The sequence below is a fragment of the Microcebus murinus genome, chromosome 5 (assembly GCF_040939455.1).
Source record: "Microcebus murinus isolate Inina chromosome 5, M.murinus_Inina_mat1.0, whole genome shotgun sequence".
NCBI classification, from domain to species: Eukaryota; Metazoa; Chordata; class Mammalia; order Primates; family Cheirogaleidae; genus Microcebus; species Microcebus murinus.
This window is the reverse complement of record NC_134108.1, coordinates 51,759,370-51,775,992: the sequence shown is the minus strand read 5'-3', so window position 1 is coordinate 51,775,992 and position 16,623 is coordinate 51,759,370. Positions and strand designations below refer to the sequence as shown.

General features: G+C 33.4%; 1 protein-coding gene across 4 annotated transcripts in view; it reads right to left on the bottom strand.

Moving 5' to 3' along the window:
• ATG5 (autophagy related 5) overlaps positions 1–16,623 on the bottom strand; it is a 135,353-nt gene that overhangs the window by 109,282 nt on the left and 9,448 nt on the right. For 3 of the 4 annotated variants that reach the window (XM_012753177.2, XM_012753178.2, XM_076003088.1), the window contains exons 2-3: positions 14,935–15,100; positions 6,703–6,830 (exon numbers count right to left, since the gene is read on the bottom strand). In XM_012753177.2, coding sequence (XP_012608631.1) covers positions 6,703–6,830; positions 14,935–15,042 — 236 coding nt within the window. In that variant the 5' untranslated portion in view covers positions 15,043–15,100. The remainder of the gene's footprint in view (positions 1–6,702; positions 6,831–14,934; positions 15,101–16,623) is intronic. The other variant, XM_012753182.2, reaches the window with a different exon arrangement.

Sequence of the window (16,623 nt, the reverse complement as noted above, 5' to 3'; positions counted from 1 at the left end):
ACTATGTATTTTTTTCCAATTCAAAAGTAGTTTCAACTTCTTACTTTTACAACTCAACCTAAAAATAACACAATTTACACAAAATAAAATTTCCCATTAGAGATATTTTTTATAGTTGACAAAACAAGAAGTTTTTTCTAAATTTTATGCCTTAAGATCTTTAACAAAAATTAGGGTTTACTAAACAAGTATCCATTAGAAGGACTAAGAACTGTTCTCTTAAAATAATTCCAACATAAAAGTAATAAATATAAATTGTGAACACTGAAGTTATATTAGCAAGAAAGTTCACCACTTAAAATGCAAGGTTAGAGCACCCTCTGCTGACTAACCAAATCAGTCTAAAAAAAAATAGATTCTCATATTTTGAGTTAGATCAGCACTTTCCTTTTCCCATGTAATTTTTTAAAGGTAAAGATACAAAGGACTACAGAAGATAAAGATCTGATCAGATATTATCTCCTTGGAAGCACTCTACAAATCAACAACATATTTATTGAATATTCATTATGAGTACATCATTGTTCTTTTTCCATTCTAATTTGGACAAATTAACATAAGCAGTTAGAGAGAACAGAAAGAATGGTGGAAAGATTTAAAAATAGAATGTTAGCAGGTGTAGTAGAAAGAACCCTGAATAGAAACTCTAAAACCTGGGTCCACCCTACTCCCTACTGCTTATCTGACAAATTATTTCAACAATTTGAGCCTCAGTTTTCGAAATAAAAGAGGTTAATCATTCATTCATTCACTAAACAAACATTTATTTAGCATTTTTTATGTGCTATTGTTTAAGGTATAAAGCTTCTGCACAAACATCCAACATAGATGTTTAAACATTTATAATAATAAATATAAAGAGTGGGCTCATGGACGACCTTATGTACACATCATGCTATCCTGTTTGGCTTTAAACTGTAGATGACTAGAAGTCAGGAAAGGGTTCTCAAGAAGGAGAGTAACAATGTTAGTTCTGCATGTCAGAAAGATCACTTATGGTACTGGGGAAGATAAACTGAAAGTAAAAGTATTAGTGGGAAGGAGACAAATTCAAAGGCTGTTAAGTAATCCATGTGAGAAATTAGATGGGCCTCAACTCAGAGCAGGAAATTTAAGACATATTTAGATGGCAGAATCAGAATCTAGAGGCTAGATGATGAGGGAATCAAAAGTAACAGATGAATACCAGCAAATTTAAAAGATTTAAAATTACAGTGGATTCTCTGACAACAATAGAATCAAACTTGAAATCAATAACAGAAAGACAACAGAAAAACTCTAAACATGTAAAAACTAAACAACATACTGCTAAAAAAATCCATGGGTCCAAAAGAAAATTTCAAAAATACATAGATCTGAATGAAAACAAAACCACAACATATGCAAAGTTTATGTGATGCACTAAAGCACTACTGAAACAGAAATTATTTATAACACTAAATGCTTATATTTAAAAACAAGGTAAGTCTAAAGAGTTGTGGAAATTGGTTATACAACATTTTAAATGTAATTAATACTACTGAAAGGTAAACTTAAAATGATTAAGATGGTAAATTTCATGTTATGTGTATTTTACCACAATTTAAAGTCTTAAAAAGGTAAGATCTCAAATCAATAACCTAAGTTTCTACTTTCAAGAAACTAGAAAAAAAAGAGCAAAATAAATCCAAAGCAAGCAGAAGGAAGAAAATTATGAAGAATAGAAATCAATAAAATTAAAATTAAAAATAGAGAAAAATCAATGAAACAAAAAGCTGATTCTTCAAAAATAAATAAATTAATAAACTTGTACCAAAGGTTTATAAAAAAAAGCTGACAAAAATAAATGGAGAAGATACAAATCACCAATATCAAGAATGAAATAGAGGCTATCACTACAGATCCTGCAGGCATTCAAAGATAATAAGGAAATACTGCAAACAACCTTATGTTCATAAATCCAATAACTTAGACGAAAAAGACCAATTCCTCAAAAACCATAAACTACCAATACTTAACCAAGATGAAATAGATAGCTGAATAGACCTATGCATATCAAAGAAATTAAATTTGTAATTAAAAACCTCCCAAAAAAGAGATCTCCAGGCCCAGGTGGTTTCACTGGAGATATCTATCAAACATTTAAAAATTAACAGCATTTTTACATAATCTCTTCCAAAAAATTCAAGAGGACAGAACATTTCTCATTTTATAAGACCAGTATTACCCTAATACCAAATCAGACAAAGATAGTACAAAAATGGAAAACTGCAATCTCTCATGAACTTAAGACACAAAAATCTTCCACAAAATATTAGCAAACCAAATTCAACAATGTATAAAATTAATTATATACCATGGTCAAATATGATTTATTAAAGATATGCAAGACTGGTGCAACATCAAAAATCCACATAGCAACAAGCTAAAGAAGAAAATATAATCATAATTAGAACAGAAAAACCAATCATAATCAGAACAGAAAAAGCAATTGACAAACTCTAACACCTAATGCATGATTAAAAAAAAAAAAAAACTCTCAGCAAGCTAGGCAAAATGACCTTAACTTCATATAAAGTATCTACAAAAAGCTTGCAGCTAAGAGCATACTTACCTGTGAAAGACTAATAAATTCCTATTGAAATTGAGAGTATCACAAGGTGTCCATTCTCACCACTCTTACTCAAACACAGTACTGGAAGTTCTAACCACTCTAATGAGGCAAGAAAAAGAAATTAAAGGCCTACAGATTGGAAAGAAGGAAATAAAAATTTCTATTTGTAGATAACATGATTGTCTACACAGAAAATCCCAAGGGATCTACAAAAAGAACTCCTAGGACTAATACGTGAGTTCAGCAAGGTCATAGAACACAACTTTTCTCTTTTAAAATGCATAGACCTGTAGGTGAGTATTTACAGCTTTTTTGATAATAGCCTTAAAATGGAAATAATCCAATGTCCATGTTAATGAACAAATAAACAATTTGTAGTACAACCACACAATGGGATACTAGTTCATCAGTAAAAAGAAAGAAAAGACTAATTCATGCAATAACAAGTATAAGTCTCAAAAGCATTACAGGAGATGAAAGAAGTCAGACACAAAAGGCTATACACTACATGATTCCATTTATATGGCATTCTTAAAAAAACAGAACTACTAGGACAGAAATCAGATCAGTAATTGCCAAGTATTACATAGGATTAGGGGACTAACCAAAAAGGAGCATCAGGCAATTTGTCAGGTAACAGAAATATCCTGGCTGGGCACAGTGGCTCATGCCTATAATCTAGTACTCTGGGAGACCAAGGTGGGAGAATTGCTTGAGCGCAGGAGTTTGAGACCAGCCTGAGCAAGAACGAGATCCCCTCTCTACTAAAAGTAGAAATTAATTAGCCAGGCATGGTGGCACACACTGGTAGTCCCAGCTACTCAGGAGGCTGAGGCAGGAGGATCACTTGAGCCCAGGAATTTGAAGTTGCTGTGAGCCAGGCTGATGCCACAGCACTCTATTCAGGGCAACCGAGTGAGACTCTGTTTCAAAAAAAAAAAAGAGAAAAGAAAGAAATATCCTAGTATCTTGACTGTGATAGTTGCTATACAACTATATACAAAAAACCCTTATCAAGCCATACTCCAAAAAAGATGAATTTTACTCCATGGAAATTATATGTTTGGGATTTTTTCCTTCTCACACAGAGTCTGTTAGCCACGCAGAAGAACAAAGAATAGTAAGAAAGAATTAACAGTAGAGGGGAAAACAACCTACTTTAAGAATATTTCATTCTGCTATTATCTACTACTGCTAATTTGACTATATATACTATTTCTTAAAAATCTTTAAAACCAAGCATTTATTTATTTTAAAAAAAGCCCCAATACTCTTATTCTACATCCTCCCAAAAGGAAGATAAAGTCATATTTTATGATCTGAGTAGGATAAAAGTCATGATTTGTCTAGGATTTCAGTTTGTTTTTTCTTACCTTTGAGAACTGTTGCCTTATATGAAAAGACAAGTTTAAGTAATTCAATTAGAACCAGAAAGAAGGTCATAAAGGGAGAAGGAATATCAATTTATGCTCTTTCTTCCATCTTTTCTGAATTGTCTACACTGGTGTTTGATTTTCTCACCTGCTTAAATTTATTTAAAAGGCCAAAGGATCAAGTATAGGAAAGACATTAACATATACGTTTATCTACTCAAATAAATGCTCCTTTACTTTTAAGATACTTGTATGGTGGTCTCAAAAGTCTATGTCTTCTTATAAAGCTTCAGTGGTAGTAGCTTTCCTACACTGACAGGAATTCATAGGATTATACCATCCTATAAAGGCCACTGCTTAAACACCAGGTAGATTATTCCACTGATATCCTATTTCTAGGAAAATGTTTGTTTGTTTTTTAACATAGGAGAAAATTGCTAATGTTAAAGCAAAAAAAGAAAAGATCAAGACTTAGCCCAGAGACCCTGGATTGCGTTTATGCTTCTGGAAGTTATTCCTCATTTACATGGAGTACCTAAGAATACTAAAGGAAAGCATGCATCAAAGTTCATTAGATGTAATGAACTTATAGCATGATATAATATGTAAGTGATATTACATAATAAAAAGTCAATACCCCAAAACTAAAATGAAGATGCTTGAATATAATTACCTTCACATAAGCTCTCATGAGCTCTCTAAAAGAGAAAAGAATTTCACTCTTTAATAAAAGACTTTCCAAAGGGATAAATACTGGCAAAGTAAGAACATGGTATATTTAAGCCAAAATCATTGTTCTGCAGTAACGGAGAGAAATGCATCTAAACATTATTTACCGACATATCTAGAATACAAACCTATAAAATATAAGCCATATCAAACATGAGAATAACCACCGCACCAGATAGAATGATGACTTAGCAATCACTTACTTTACAAGCTAAATTAAGGATTCCCAAATTTTCTAGAGTTTCACAACTGGGGGCGGTTCTGCCTCTATCCAGGGACATTTGGCAACATTTTTTATTATCAAGACTGTAGGGAATGCTGCTAGCACCTGTGGGTAGAGGCTAGAGCTGCTACTAAATATCCTACAATGCACAGAGTAGCTCCCCATAATAAAGAACTATTGGATTCAAAATGTTAATAGTGACCCTGTTGAGAAACCCTGCTTTACAATGACAAAACAGAAAAGTCCTGTTAGTCACACAAATTCTTACGACAATCTGTAACTAAGACATAAAGCAATACAATTTAAATAACCATAATACAGACAGAACTGTCAAGTACATAGATATAGCCTATTGCTACTCGCCAATGATCTTTCCTCCTCCTTCCTTTCCTTCTACTCTCTTGATCATTGCTCCTTTTACACTTCTTGTAAGCCACCTTCCCATTCCAAAACCTCCAATTCTTCTAAGAAATAAAAAGAAACAGAAAATATTGCCTTATTAGGTTCTACATGCTCACTGGCCTCCTCATTTTTGCCCCCTTCCTCTCTTCCTGTGGTTAACACTGCCCACCTACACCTGCCCCTGACATTATCTATGCAGCCTGAGGTCTATAACTATTAAAGAGTCATAAGGAGTCCGATATATGATAACAAAGTGCAGTATTGTTTTGATTTTAAAAAGAATGCTATAACAAGACAACTTTGTCACCTCTTCCCAGAACCCCCTCAAAAGATTATAGACTTGACCCACAACTCAATACAAAATACAACCTTGTATATTTCTAAACCACTATGAAAAATCGTCTCACTCTTGGGATCTCATCAGCACAAAATGAGTTCCAAAAGTTCGCTCTGTGCTAATAAGTAGTCCTCAGATTCACATCAGCTGCATTTATTAAACATCTAACTCACTTCCTTTTATTTTTCCTAAGTCTCTTTTTAAAAACTCTTCATTTTAAGATTCCTAGATTCAGAGAGCAAGTTCATTTTTAACCTATTTATATTTTTCATTTCATTTAAATCTTGTTTTAGTCTGTATCTTTTTCAGTCAGCTGCATTCAAATGGCAGCAATTCAATACCAACATCCCAACATACCTTGAATTATTAAAATTTTTAATATTCTTCTCTCTGTAATTCCTACAGTTTCATTAAATTATTTTTGCAAGCACCATGAACAACACTCCCAAAAACAGAGGAAATACAAAAAAAAAAATCACCTGTACAGGGAAAAGCCCAAATTTAGGATTTATTTTCAACACTTCTTAAAAATGCATAATATCAAAATTATTTTTCATATAAAACAGAAATTAATACATTTTAAATATTCTAAACCAATTCTAGTCAAGATGTATTTATGGTATAGTGGTCAACTAAATATGGCAGTCAGTTTGAACAAGGCCACTTTAGGTAATCATATATAAAAAAGATCTGTTATAAGCATTTTGGAGAGAGAAATAAAATTGAATAGTGTCACAGAGATGATTTATTCAGAAGGGAGTTTTAAATCTATCTGGGAAAAAAAGCTCATAACTAAATATATTCTTATTGTACCATATAAAAATCTATTGCTGAGAATATATGAATCTTCCAGTCATCCATGCATCCAAACAGAAGGGAGAAATATTTCCAATAAAATATTCTAATAATGGTTTAATCCTCACTTATTATATGAGCTAGACTAGTGATTTCTTTTATAGAACTTTTTAAACAAATTTTCAGGGCACTATACCTTTTTAGAGCTAGCATATACTTAATGCTTAATAATGCAGAAAAATTCACTCACCATTTCAGTGGTGTGCCTTCATATTCAAACCATATCTCACTAATGTCTTCTTGTCTCATAACCTTCTGAAAGTGCTTTTTCACTTTGTCAGTTACCAACGTCAAATAACTTACTCTTGGCAAAAGCAACTGAAATGAAAATTTGTAAAACCATATTTATTTACTAGTTATTTTTTCCAAAAATATATACTAAGTAGGCTTTTGAATTCTAAGGAAAAATAGCCACATTCTTTGCATTATTTTGGATATCTCACACAAAGTCAAGTGCTTTTTATACAAAAGCAAAGGCTAAAGGTTAAAATGTTATTTCCTATGGGGTCATTACTTTAAGCACAGCTTACAGCATAAATGCCTACAATAATTAACACAAATCTATCTACAATCTTTCTGTAAGACTTTAAATAAAAATATGATATAATTCGATGTCATACTATTTAAGACACTTATTAGTTCTATCAAATTTAACTTAAAAATTAAAATGATTCACCTGAGTTAATAATTGTTCTGAGAAGAAACTCAACTCAGTCCTAATGTACACTCTGTCAATCAGGACTTCTAAATTGGTTCATCATGTTTTGAAACTGGGAGAGAATGCTGGGCTAGGTAAAGCTTCAACTTAAAGAGCATGAAGGACCTGGTCAGTGTTTTTTCCCCAGAAAAAATACCCACAAAGAATATAGGAAAGCAATTTGGAAAATTGGTTATGATTTACATGAAGAACCCACAAGTAGATAAAAGGAGAAGACTGGCAAAAATTCTTGTTTTTCCTCCTTTGCAGTATACACTCTAGCCATTTCTTGCTTTCCTAAGCTTCTGCTTTCTTTTGCTGGTAAAACTGCTTTGTTACTATCTTTTGGCTGCTTTTATGCATTTAACTGCATCATCTTTCACGCTGCTTATTTAAGGTGATGTCTTTTGATCAGTAAATCAAGCAGAATAACTGAGCTGGAAAATACATATACAAAGAGAAACATTCTGGTTGAAGGAACTGATGTTTAACTACAGATGTCTAACATAACAGGCCCCAACTATGTAGGAGAACATGACAGAGGTTCTAGGGGCTACAGGGTGCAGGGGTATGGGAAGGACGTAGTTGGCATGCTCCAGTGTGGAACAGAAGTTACTAAATGAATGAGCTGTGGATAGCACTATGGATTCAACAAAATGTAAGCTCTTCTTTTATAAAGAAATAACTGTAATTAGTGAAAAAAGGAAAAGGAACTAATGCTTACTATAAATAAGGAAAAGCACCGAAAAGCATTAGATTTTTTTCAGGAAGTATTATCACCTGTTTTACTTAAATAACCTGCCAAAATCATACACTATTAAATAAATGGCAGAGAATAGATTAACTGGGGTTTTTCAGAAATGACAGAATACAGATATGACAAAAAAGTCTCTAGGAAATCAAAACAGGATGGTAAGTTTTAAAAAATGAGTATAATCTATTAGTCTAATAAAGTCTATATTAATAAATCCAGAACTTTAATTTAAAATTACTATCAGGCATTATAAAGTACTCTATTCTGTAGAGAATAATAATAACCTGTGGAGATGTTAAGAAGGAAGACACACCATGACTAATGAGTATGGATATCAGCTCCTGATTTGGGAGAGCACACCTAGGCTTCAAAGTTGTTAAAGAATTTACAAATGATTTTTGTGAAATAAAAACTTCTTTGCAGTTCTTTAAGTAAGAACCTTAGAATGTAACCTTCATTAAGACAGGAATTTTTGTCTATTTTGTACAATGCTACATTCCCACTGCCCAAAATAGTGCCCGCTTTATAGAAAGCACACAATAAATATTTACTCAATGAATCAAAGATGCCAAAGGTTAAATGGGCAAAGAGCCAAAATCTAAAATTAAAAAAGAATACCCATTCTTAAGGCAGAATCCACACTGAAATGTAGTTGTAACCTTGTTTCACATTGGCCTAAGTAATCTACAACTAATAAAAATATCCACAGTAACACTAAGAAATAACTCTAAGATTTAATAATGACTATTCTAGAGTATGTATAGATAAAATTTATCTAGGAAATATGTAAGCAGGTAAAAATGAAAAGGAAATAACAGTGAAAAGACAACATCCTACCTTTTACCTCCAAACTATATTACTCACTGATTTAAGTTCTTTTTTTCAAAATGTCATAAAATATACTTAGCATAAAATTTACCATTTTAACCATTTCTAAGTGTTCAATAACACTAAGTATATTCACTATCCATCTCCAGAACTTTTTCATCATCCCAAATGGAAATTCTACTCATTAAACAGTAACTCCCCAATGCCCCCTTCCCCCAGCTCCTGGTTAGCCACCATTTTACTTTCTATCTCTATGAATTTGGCTATTTTAGGTACCTCGTGTAAGTGGAACCATAAAATATTTGTGTTTTTGTGTCTGGCTTATTTCACTTAGCATAATGTCTTCAATGTCTTTCAATATGAATAGGATTAACTCCATTTGGGGATACTGTCAGCTATGATGGAGTCTATCATTCTTATTCCTCATTTAGCACTGGCATAAAGTATTCAGTGAGTATGACACAAATAATTGATTTTTTATCTATATAGCTTATAAGGAATACATGTTTTATACAGTTACATGGAATACTTATGTTTCTGAAAGAGGTGCCCATAAGTTTTATTTTTTCATACCATATCCTATTCTGTCCAACAATTTTCAATAATAAAACTAGAGAATTACTTATCTAAGACAAAATGTACTAAAATTCTGTTCTACTCCAATATGTAAGGCAGCATACTAGGCAATGAGGATACAGTGCTGAATGAACCAGAAGAGTCCTTCCCCTCATAGAGCATACAGCTTATACAGGAACAAAGACACACACACACACACACAAAGTACAAATGTGACAAATGCAAGAAGTAAGGAATGTTATGAGAGCAAGTAACAAAGGAATGTAACCTAATCTACCGGCTCAGTGGAGCCTTGATAGGACGTATATTTTCAGGCAAGTGTTACAAGACAAACAGGAGTGAACAAAAGATGGGTGGATGTGGATGTTTGGGTATGTGTAGGTGTGGGAGATATTTCTACCTATTTCAGACAGAGAACACTGCAAAACAAAAGGCATGTAGTGAATACAGAGAGGCAAAGATTAGCACATTTGAGGAAACTATAAGAAGTTGAATACGACAGGAATGTGGAAGAGGACAAAATAGTACTGAGGAAGCAAAGGGCTACATCATGGAGAACCTTGTAAACTACACTAAAGATCCTAAAGATGATGAATATTCATTATAGATTTTAGACAATCAAGTGACCATATCAGATACGTGTTTTGAAAAGATCACTCCAACTATAAACTAGAAAATAGAGAGAGGGGAAAACTGAAAGCAGGGAAATTGGTTACTGCTATGCAATTGATCAGTTTTTAAATGATGGTCTGGAGTAGCAGTGGAGATAAAGGCAATCAGGTAAGTCTGAGAAATATTGAGATATAAAATCAGCTGGACTAAGTTACTGACCAAGAATCACAGATACAGGTGAAGGAAGCATCAAAGGATGAGCCCCAGGTTTCAGATAAGATTAATTATCTGAATGATAAGTCTATTTGCCAAAACAGAAAGGGAATAATAGCAGATGACCAGGTTTTCTGTGGGGAAAGTACAGTTTCAAACACATAGTTTGAGTTCCTTCAAGATATCTACGTGAGGATTCCCAGCAGACAAACGGATCTGGAGTCCAGGAGAAAAATACTGGGAGCTGTCAAAATATACTTGACAAAGACATAAAAATGGATGAGAACTTCAGGGGGGAAAAAAGTGAAGTTAGAAAAGAAGTCAAAGCCCTAAGAAATGTCAGCATTAAAGAAAGAATAAGCAAAGGAGAGAGAGCTGGCAAAGACAACCACAAAAAAACAAAAAGAAAACAGAGAGGCAGAAGCAAAACCAAGAATATGGGGCACCGTAGAGCAAGACAAGACAGTGCCACAGGAAGGAGAAAACTGCCAACAATATCAAATACTGCTGAAAGATCAAGCAAATGAAAATTCAAAAACAGACTCTAAGTTTGGCAAAAAAAAAAAAAAAATAGACATCGTAAGTGACTTTGGCAAGAATACTTGCATTGGAATACTATGAAAATGTGATTACAAAGAACTAATTAGTAGGAGGTTGCAGGGAGACAACGAATAAAGAACTTTTAAGAAGTCTGGTTGTGAAGGAAAAGCAAGAAGTTGAGAAGGATATGGGGTCAACAGAGAATTGCTGTTTTAGGACAGAAAGGGTTTTTGACAATATAAATACTATTAGGTCATTAAATATGAAATGTCCAATTTTGAGTCAAAAATTTAGTTTATCATTTAGTATGTTATATCTCAAACAAGCAGTACAGTTAATCAACATATGTGCCTAAACCATTGATACAGTTTTGCCATCTTAATGGTAGCTTGCTTATGTCAGAAGCACAAAAGCCTGGAGAGCAAGTGGTGATGAAATTGCAAAAGGTGTTTTCCACAGCTTGTTGAGAATTGAATATTTTTCCTTGCAAGAAATAGTCCAAAGCCTGGAAGAAGTGGTAGTCAGTTGGTGTAAGGTCTGGTGAATACAGTGGACGACAGAGAGTTTCCAAGTACAGCTTCTGTAGTTTGAGCAGCATTATTTTTAGCAACATGTGGTCTTGCAAGAGGATTGGCCTGTCTCTACTGACTAATAATCAGCTGCTTAATTGTAAGCATCATAATTTCATTCAACTGATTGCAGTAGACATCTACTATAATTGACTGACCAGGTTTCACGAAGCTGTAGTAGATAATACCAGCTCTGGATCACCAGACACCATTAGCTTTTTTTGATGACTATTCAACTTGGGACTGTGTTTCAGACTTCATCTTTCTTCAACTATTGTGCCAAACACTTGCAATTATCAAAAAGAGTCCATTTTTCATCACATGTAACAATATGGTATAGAAATGGTTCATCTTTATTTCATGACAGCAAAGAAAGGCAAGCTTCCAGATGATTTCTCTTCTGACACTCGTTTAATTCATGTGGAATCCATTTATCCAGCTTCTTTACCTTGCCCATTTGTTTCAAATGGTCCAGTATTGTTGGAATAGTAATGTCAAAGCTTTCTGCTAATTCACACATAGGTTGAGATGGATTCGTTTCCACTATAGCTTTCAGCTCATCATTATCCACCTTGGTCTCCAGTCATGCATGTGGCTCATTTTCAAGATTAAAATCACCAGAACGGAACTTCTCAAATCATCAACGTACTATGCATTCATTACCCACATCCTTAGCTGGTATTTCAGGGATATCAATGCTGCATTGGTTCCACAATGGACCTCATATTCAAAAATGACATGAATTGTTGACTTATCCATGGTTTCAAAAAATTTACTCTAAAATTTAAAAATAATCACAAGCTAAAACATGCATTTGAAAGAATGAGGATGTACTTTCACAATAATAAAAAAACAAGAAGTGTCAAAGTAAAATGTCAGAGATATCAACTGTCAAACTTAGTACTTAAGGAAATCGGACATTCCATACTTAATAACCTACTATGAAGGAGCCTGTAGATAAGAAGTTGAAAGTAAAATAAATACAGAAGGCAGAGGTAGATGTGGGAGAATTAAATACTACCAGCTTCTTGAGAATGCAGGACATAGGATCCAGAGCAGGATCCTACCTGCAGGAGGATTGGGCCTTGCTTAGGAGGACAAACACTTCTTCCATTGTAACAGGAGAGAAGAAGTAAATGTGTGTGAATGTAGATAGGTTTTGCAGATTTGGTGGCAGAAAGTTAAGGGAGGTACCATCAGATGATTTCCATTTTCTTTGTGAAGTAGAAGTGAGGTCACCTCTTAAGAGCAAAGGATGAGGTCAGAGCTAAGAGAAATAGTTAAGGTGGAAAAAGACAGGGACAACTAAGAAAACATAAAAGGATTGCTGGGTAATGTTAAGGGTCCAATGAGACTGATGTCTAACCCTGTAATTTTCTCTAGTAACAAGTCACAAAGTATGAATAAAAATTAGTATGTGTGTTTTTATACTGAATAAACTAAATGGAAAGCAACAGTTTAAATGAATGTAACAGAAACAAAAACTAAAAGGTAACCTAGTTTCTAACAAATTTCTTTCCTAATATTCCCTGCAAAATAAAACAATTCTCAATGGCATACCTATAGGATATAGGCTGAAAGAAGACTTATATGCACAGAGGCATCAAATGAAAATGCAAAAATAAACAGGAATATATTTAACATTAATATTAAAAATATTTTCAAGCTTAACTGACAACTGAGGCAAATCTGAACTACAACTATACTGACACTAAAATGCTAACCAGAATAGTCATCACTAATCCTTTTGTAAACTTTCTTCCTGTATGTACTGACTTATACTTAAGTATATAAGTATTTAAAGAACAAAATTTGGATTTTGCTACATGGTTTGAAACTCTGGTTTTAATATTTATTATATGCCTCTCACCAAATAGTCTTCAAAATCACAAATCATGGCTATGTAAGAGTTTCTTTGGGTAAAGAATTAGGAAAATTCAAGAAAGAAACAATTACCCATAAGACAAAACAATTCTCTTTCTCCTACAGTTACCCCAATACTTTTGCCATTTTCAATTTTATTAGAAATAGACTAGAAAACAACTTACATTCTAGTTCTCACAATAGTCTTTTTATATTTAAACAGATTCACACATAAAGAAGAAAAATACTGTACTCTTTAACTGTAGGAACTATGTCAAAAATTAGTCTGATTTAAAAATAAACAGACTTACATTATTTATTTCTCAGTTGTTGCAAATTTGACCAACTATACACAAATATTCTTTTGTTTAGATACTATTAGAAGGCAGCCAAACTTAACAGTTTTAATTTAAACAGCAAAAACTTGTTTGGAAACAACATAAATGGTATCCTAACCCATTCAACAGAAGGAGAACAGGAAAAATACCTCTAACAAATGAAATTCTTCTAAAAATAAACCATGATCACACTTTGTTTTTAACTGTGGAAGTTTTCCTAAAGAGAGAAAACTATACAGATTTGCAAAGTTAAAATTACTCAAATGCATATAAGCCTGAGTTCTAGTAACAAGACTGCTCAACTTCTCTAAAATTATCATTTCTGGTAAGAAAATCCAAAGAGATAATTTCAACAAAATCCCAACATAAGCCTGAGTAGGCTTTCATGCACTGAGTATCTGCTACTTGCACAGCCTACAACAGATGCTGAGGATGCACAGAAGAAAAAAAACAGTTCCTATACCCAAAAAGTGAGTGAATAGGCTCCTTAAGTAGCTTCTGCCAGCACTCTGACTTATCATAGCTGGAGCAGGCTGAGAAGGAGTGCTGCCTCTCAGACAGATATGGGAGAAAGCAAAGGACAAATTTTATTGAAGTGAAACAGAAGAAACAGTCCATCATCACAAATACATTTCCACTTTTCCACATCCTCTCCAGGCAAACAATAGTATGTGTACCTGAGACACAAAAAGAAAAAACTAGAACAACTGAGAATGTATTTGCCTATCAGGGGCTATTCAATAAACAGGAAGAATACTATCATTAGACAGATGGGTAAACTCAGATTACACATGTATTTAGAAAAGGAAGAAAAGCACATTAAAATCAGAAGATATTTGATACTCATTTTTAGTATCCTACTCATTTTTGTTTCCTACAAGTCTATGTTGGAAACAACATAAATGGTATCCTAACCCATACTAGAAGGAGAACAGGAAAAATAACTCTAACAAATGAAATTCTTCTAAAAATAAACTATAATATTTATAATATATATTATTAAATAGATGTATATTAGCTCAGTGAACACATATGAATGTATGTGTGTATGTTCATATATTCATTGAGCTATAAAAATATTTTGTTCATAGTTGCATAGAATCACCTAAAATACAAAAGAATACAATCTGAACCTATTATTTTCAAAATAGCTTCCTATTAAAAAATAGCACATAGTTTATGATTCCATATGATATACTACATATGCAAATATGTATAAGAGAAACAAAGTCAACATATCAACAGTGGTTTTGTCCCCTGGGTGGCAGGATTAGAAGTGATCCTTATTTCCTTCTTTTTGCTTATCTGTGTTTTCTTTTTTGTCAAAATAAGCATAGATCAGTTGTATATAAAATGTTGGATAACAGCCTCCAGGTTCTTACAGCTTTATTTACAAACATGGACAAATTTAAATATCCATCAATATACTTACATAGTATGGTTCTGCTTCCCTTTCAGTTATCTCATCCTGATACAGAGTGAAGCAAGTTGGAATTCGTCCAAACCACACATCTCGAAGCACGTCTTTGTCATCTGTCATTCTTCCAGTGGTTAAAACAGTACATACAGGCTAAATTCTTTTTTCAACCAAAGCCAAACTGAAAATAAAATGAAGAGCATTAGTCAGATCCTTGTAAATATGAATGAACCTGCCACAAAACAAAGATTATAGAAAAAAATGAATGTCATAAAGATTATTCACTTCAAAAAACCTTATGATCGGCATTCTTTAGAATGAATGCAAAAAAATCAGTACAACAAATTCTAAATGCAGAGCTATTATTTATTTAAAGGGATCACAGAAGTAACCAATTCAAAATTACATATGCAAGTAATGTTCGTTACAGAGTCAAGTAAAGAACCACAATCAAAATGAAACTACACTTGCATCATCCTTTCAAGCCCAGAAGAGTCTATCATTTATCTAAAGAGAACCCCTCACCTAGGCCCTATGAACTCTCACAGCCCAACTCCAAAGGATTATTCTCACAACTACCCCTGGCCCACCCAATATATTCAACCTCTCTTACCCCAGATAGTTAATTCTCTTCCTGTAAAAATAATCTTTCATCTTGGAAAAATCTTTGTATAAACCTATTCTCCACTCTAAATTTCATCCTGTGTACAATTTGATTCCACCAATATTCCCAGTCTAAATTTCATCCTGTGTACAATTTGATTCCACCAATATTCCCAGTCTTATTTACTATACTTCTTTTTATAAACTCCCTAGCAAAAGTGGCCCCCTAAACATCTTGCTCTGTGTCTAACATTCCCTTAGCTAGTATGCTCTTCTCTCATCTATTCAAATCCTACTCACTTTGCAAACAAAGCTCACAGTCCTCTACCCTAATGAAACAGTAAATGCTGCTTCTACTCTGAACTCTTAGAATATTACCTATATCACAAATATAGGACTAAATCTGCAAGCTAAAATATTTTGGGTATGACAGAAGGACATGACTTCTGACCTCTGTAATATCCAAGTGTCTTCCAGTGCTAATATTCTATGATTAAATAACACCACAATATACCACATGAGTAAATGCTGAAATAAATACTGTTGATAATAAATACACACTTAGAGTAACTCAAAAGGTGGCACCCAGATTCTAAGTAACTATATTTATCCAAATAATATTTCCCACCTTTCATAGGCAGCTAATTCATAATTTATCATAATGTATCCTGTCAAAACATTCTAATCACAATAATCATATGAATTTAGTCAAATATCAATTATTAATACTGAATTATTCAAGAAGCTTGTTTCATTTCTTTTCTCTTTTACTGACCAATGTCAAGTACATTAAGACTGCCATAAATTAATTAGTCAAAGAGAGAAAAAGGCCAACTGGATACAATGTCAACCATAGGTAAATAAACAGAGGGTGGAAAACATCTGTCCATCATAAAAGTGCGAGGCAACAGTCAAATCAGGATAAGAACTCTAGTACTTAAACTGAGTCCAGTGCTCTTTCCAGCATTCCACCAGTGTTTTAACTTCTATTAAAATATATCTAGGCCGGGCGCTGTGGCTCACGCCTGTAATCCTAGCTCTTGGGAGGCCGAGGCGGGCGGATTGCTCAAGGTCAGGAGTTCAAAACCAGCCTGAGCAAGA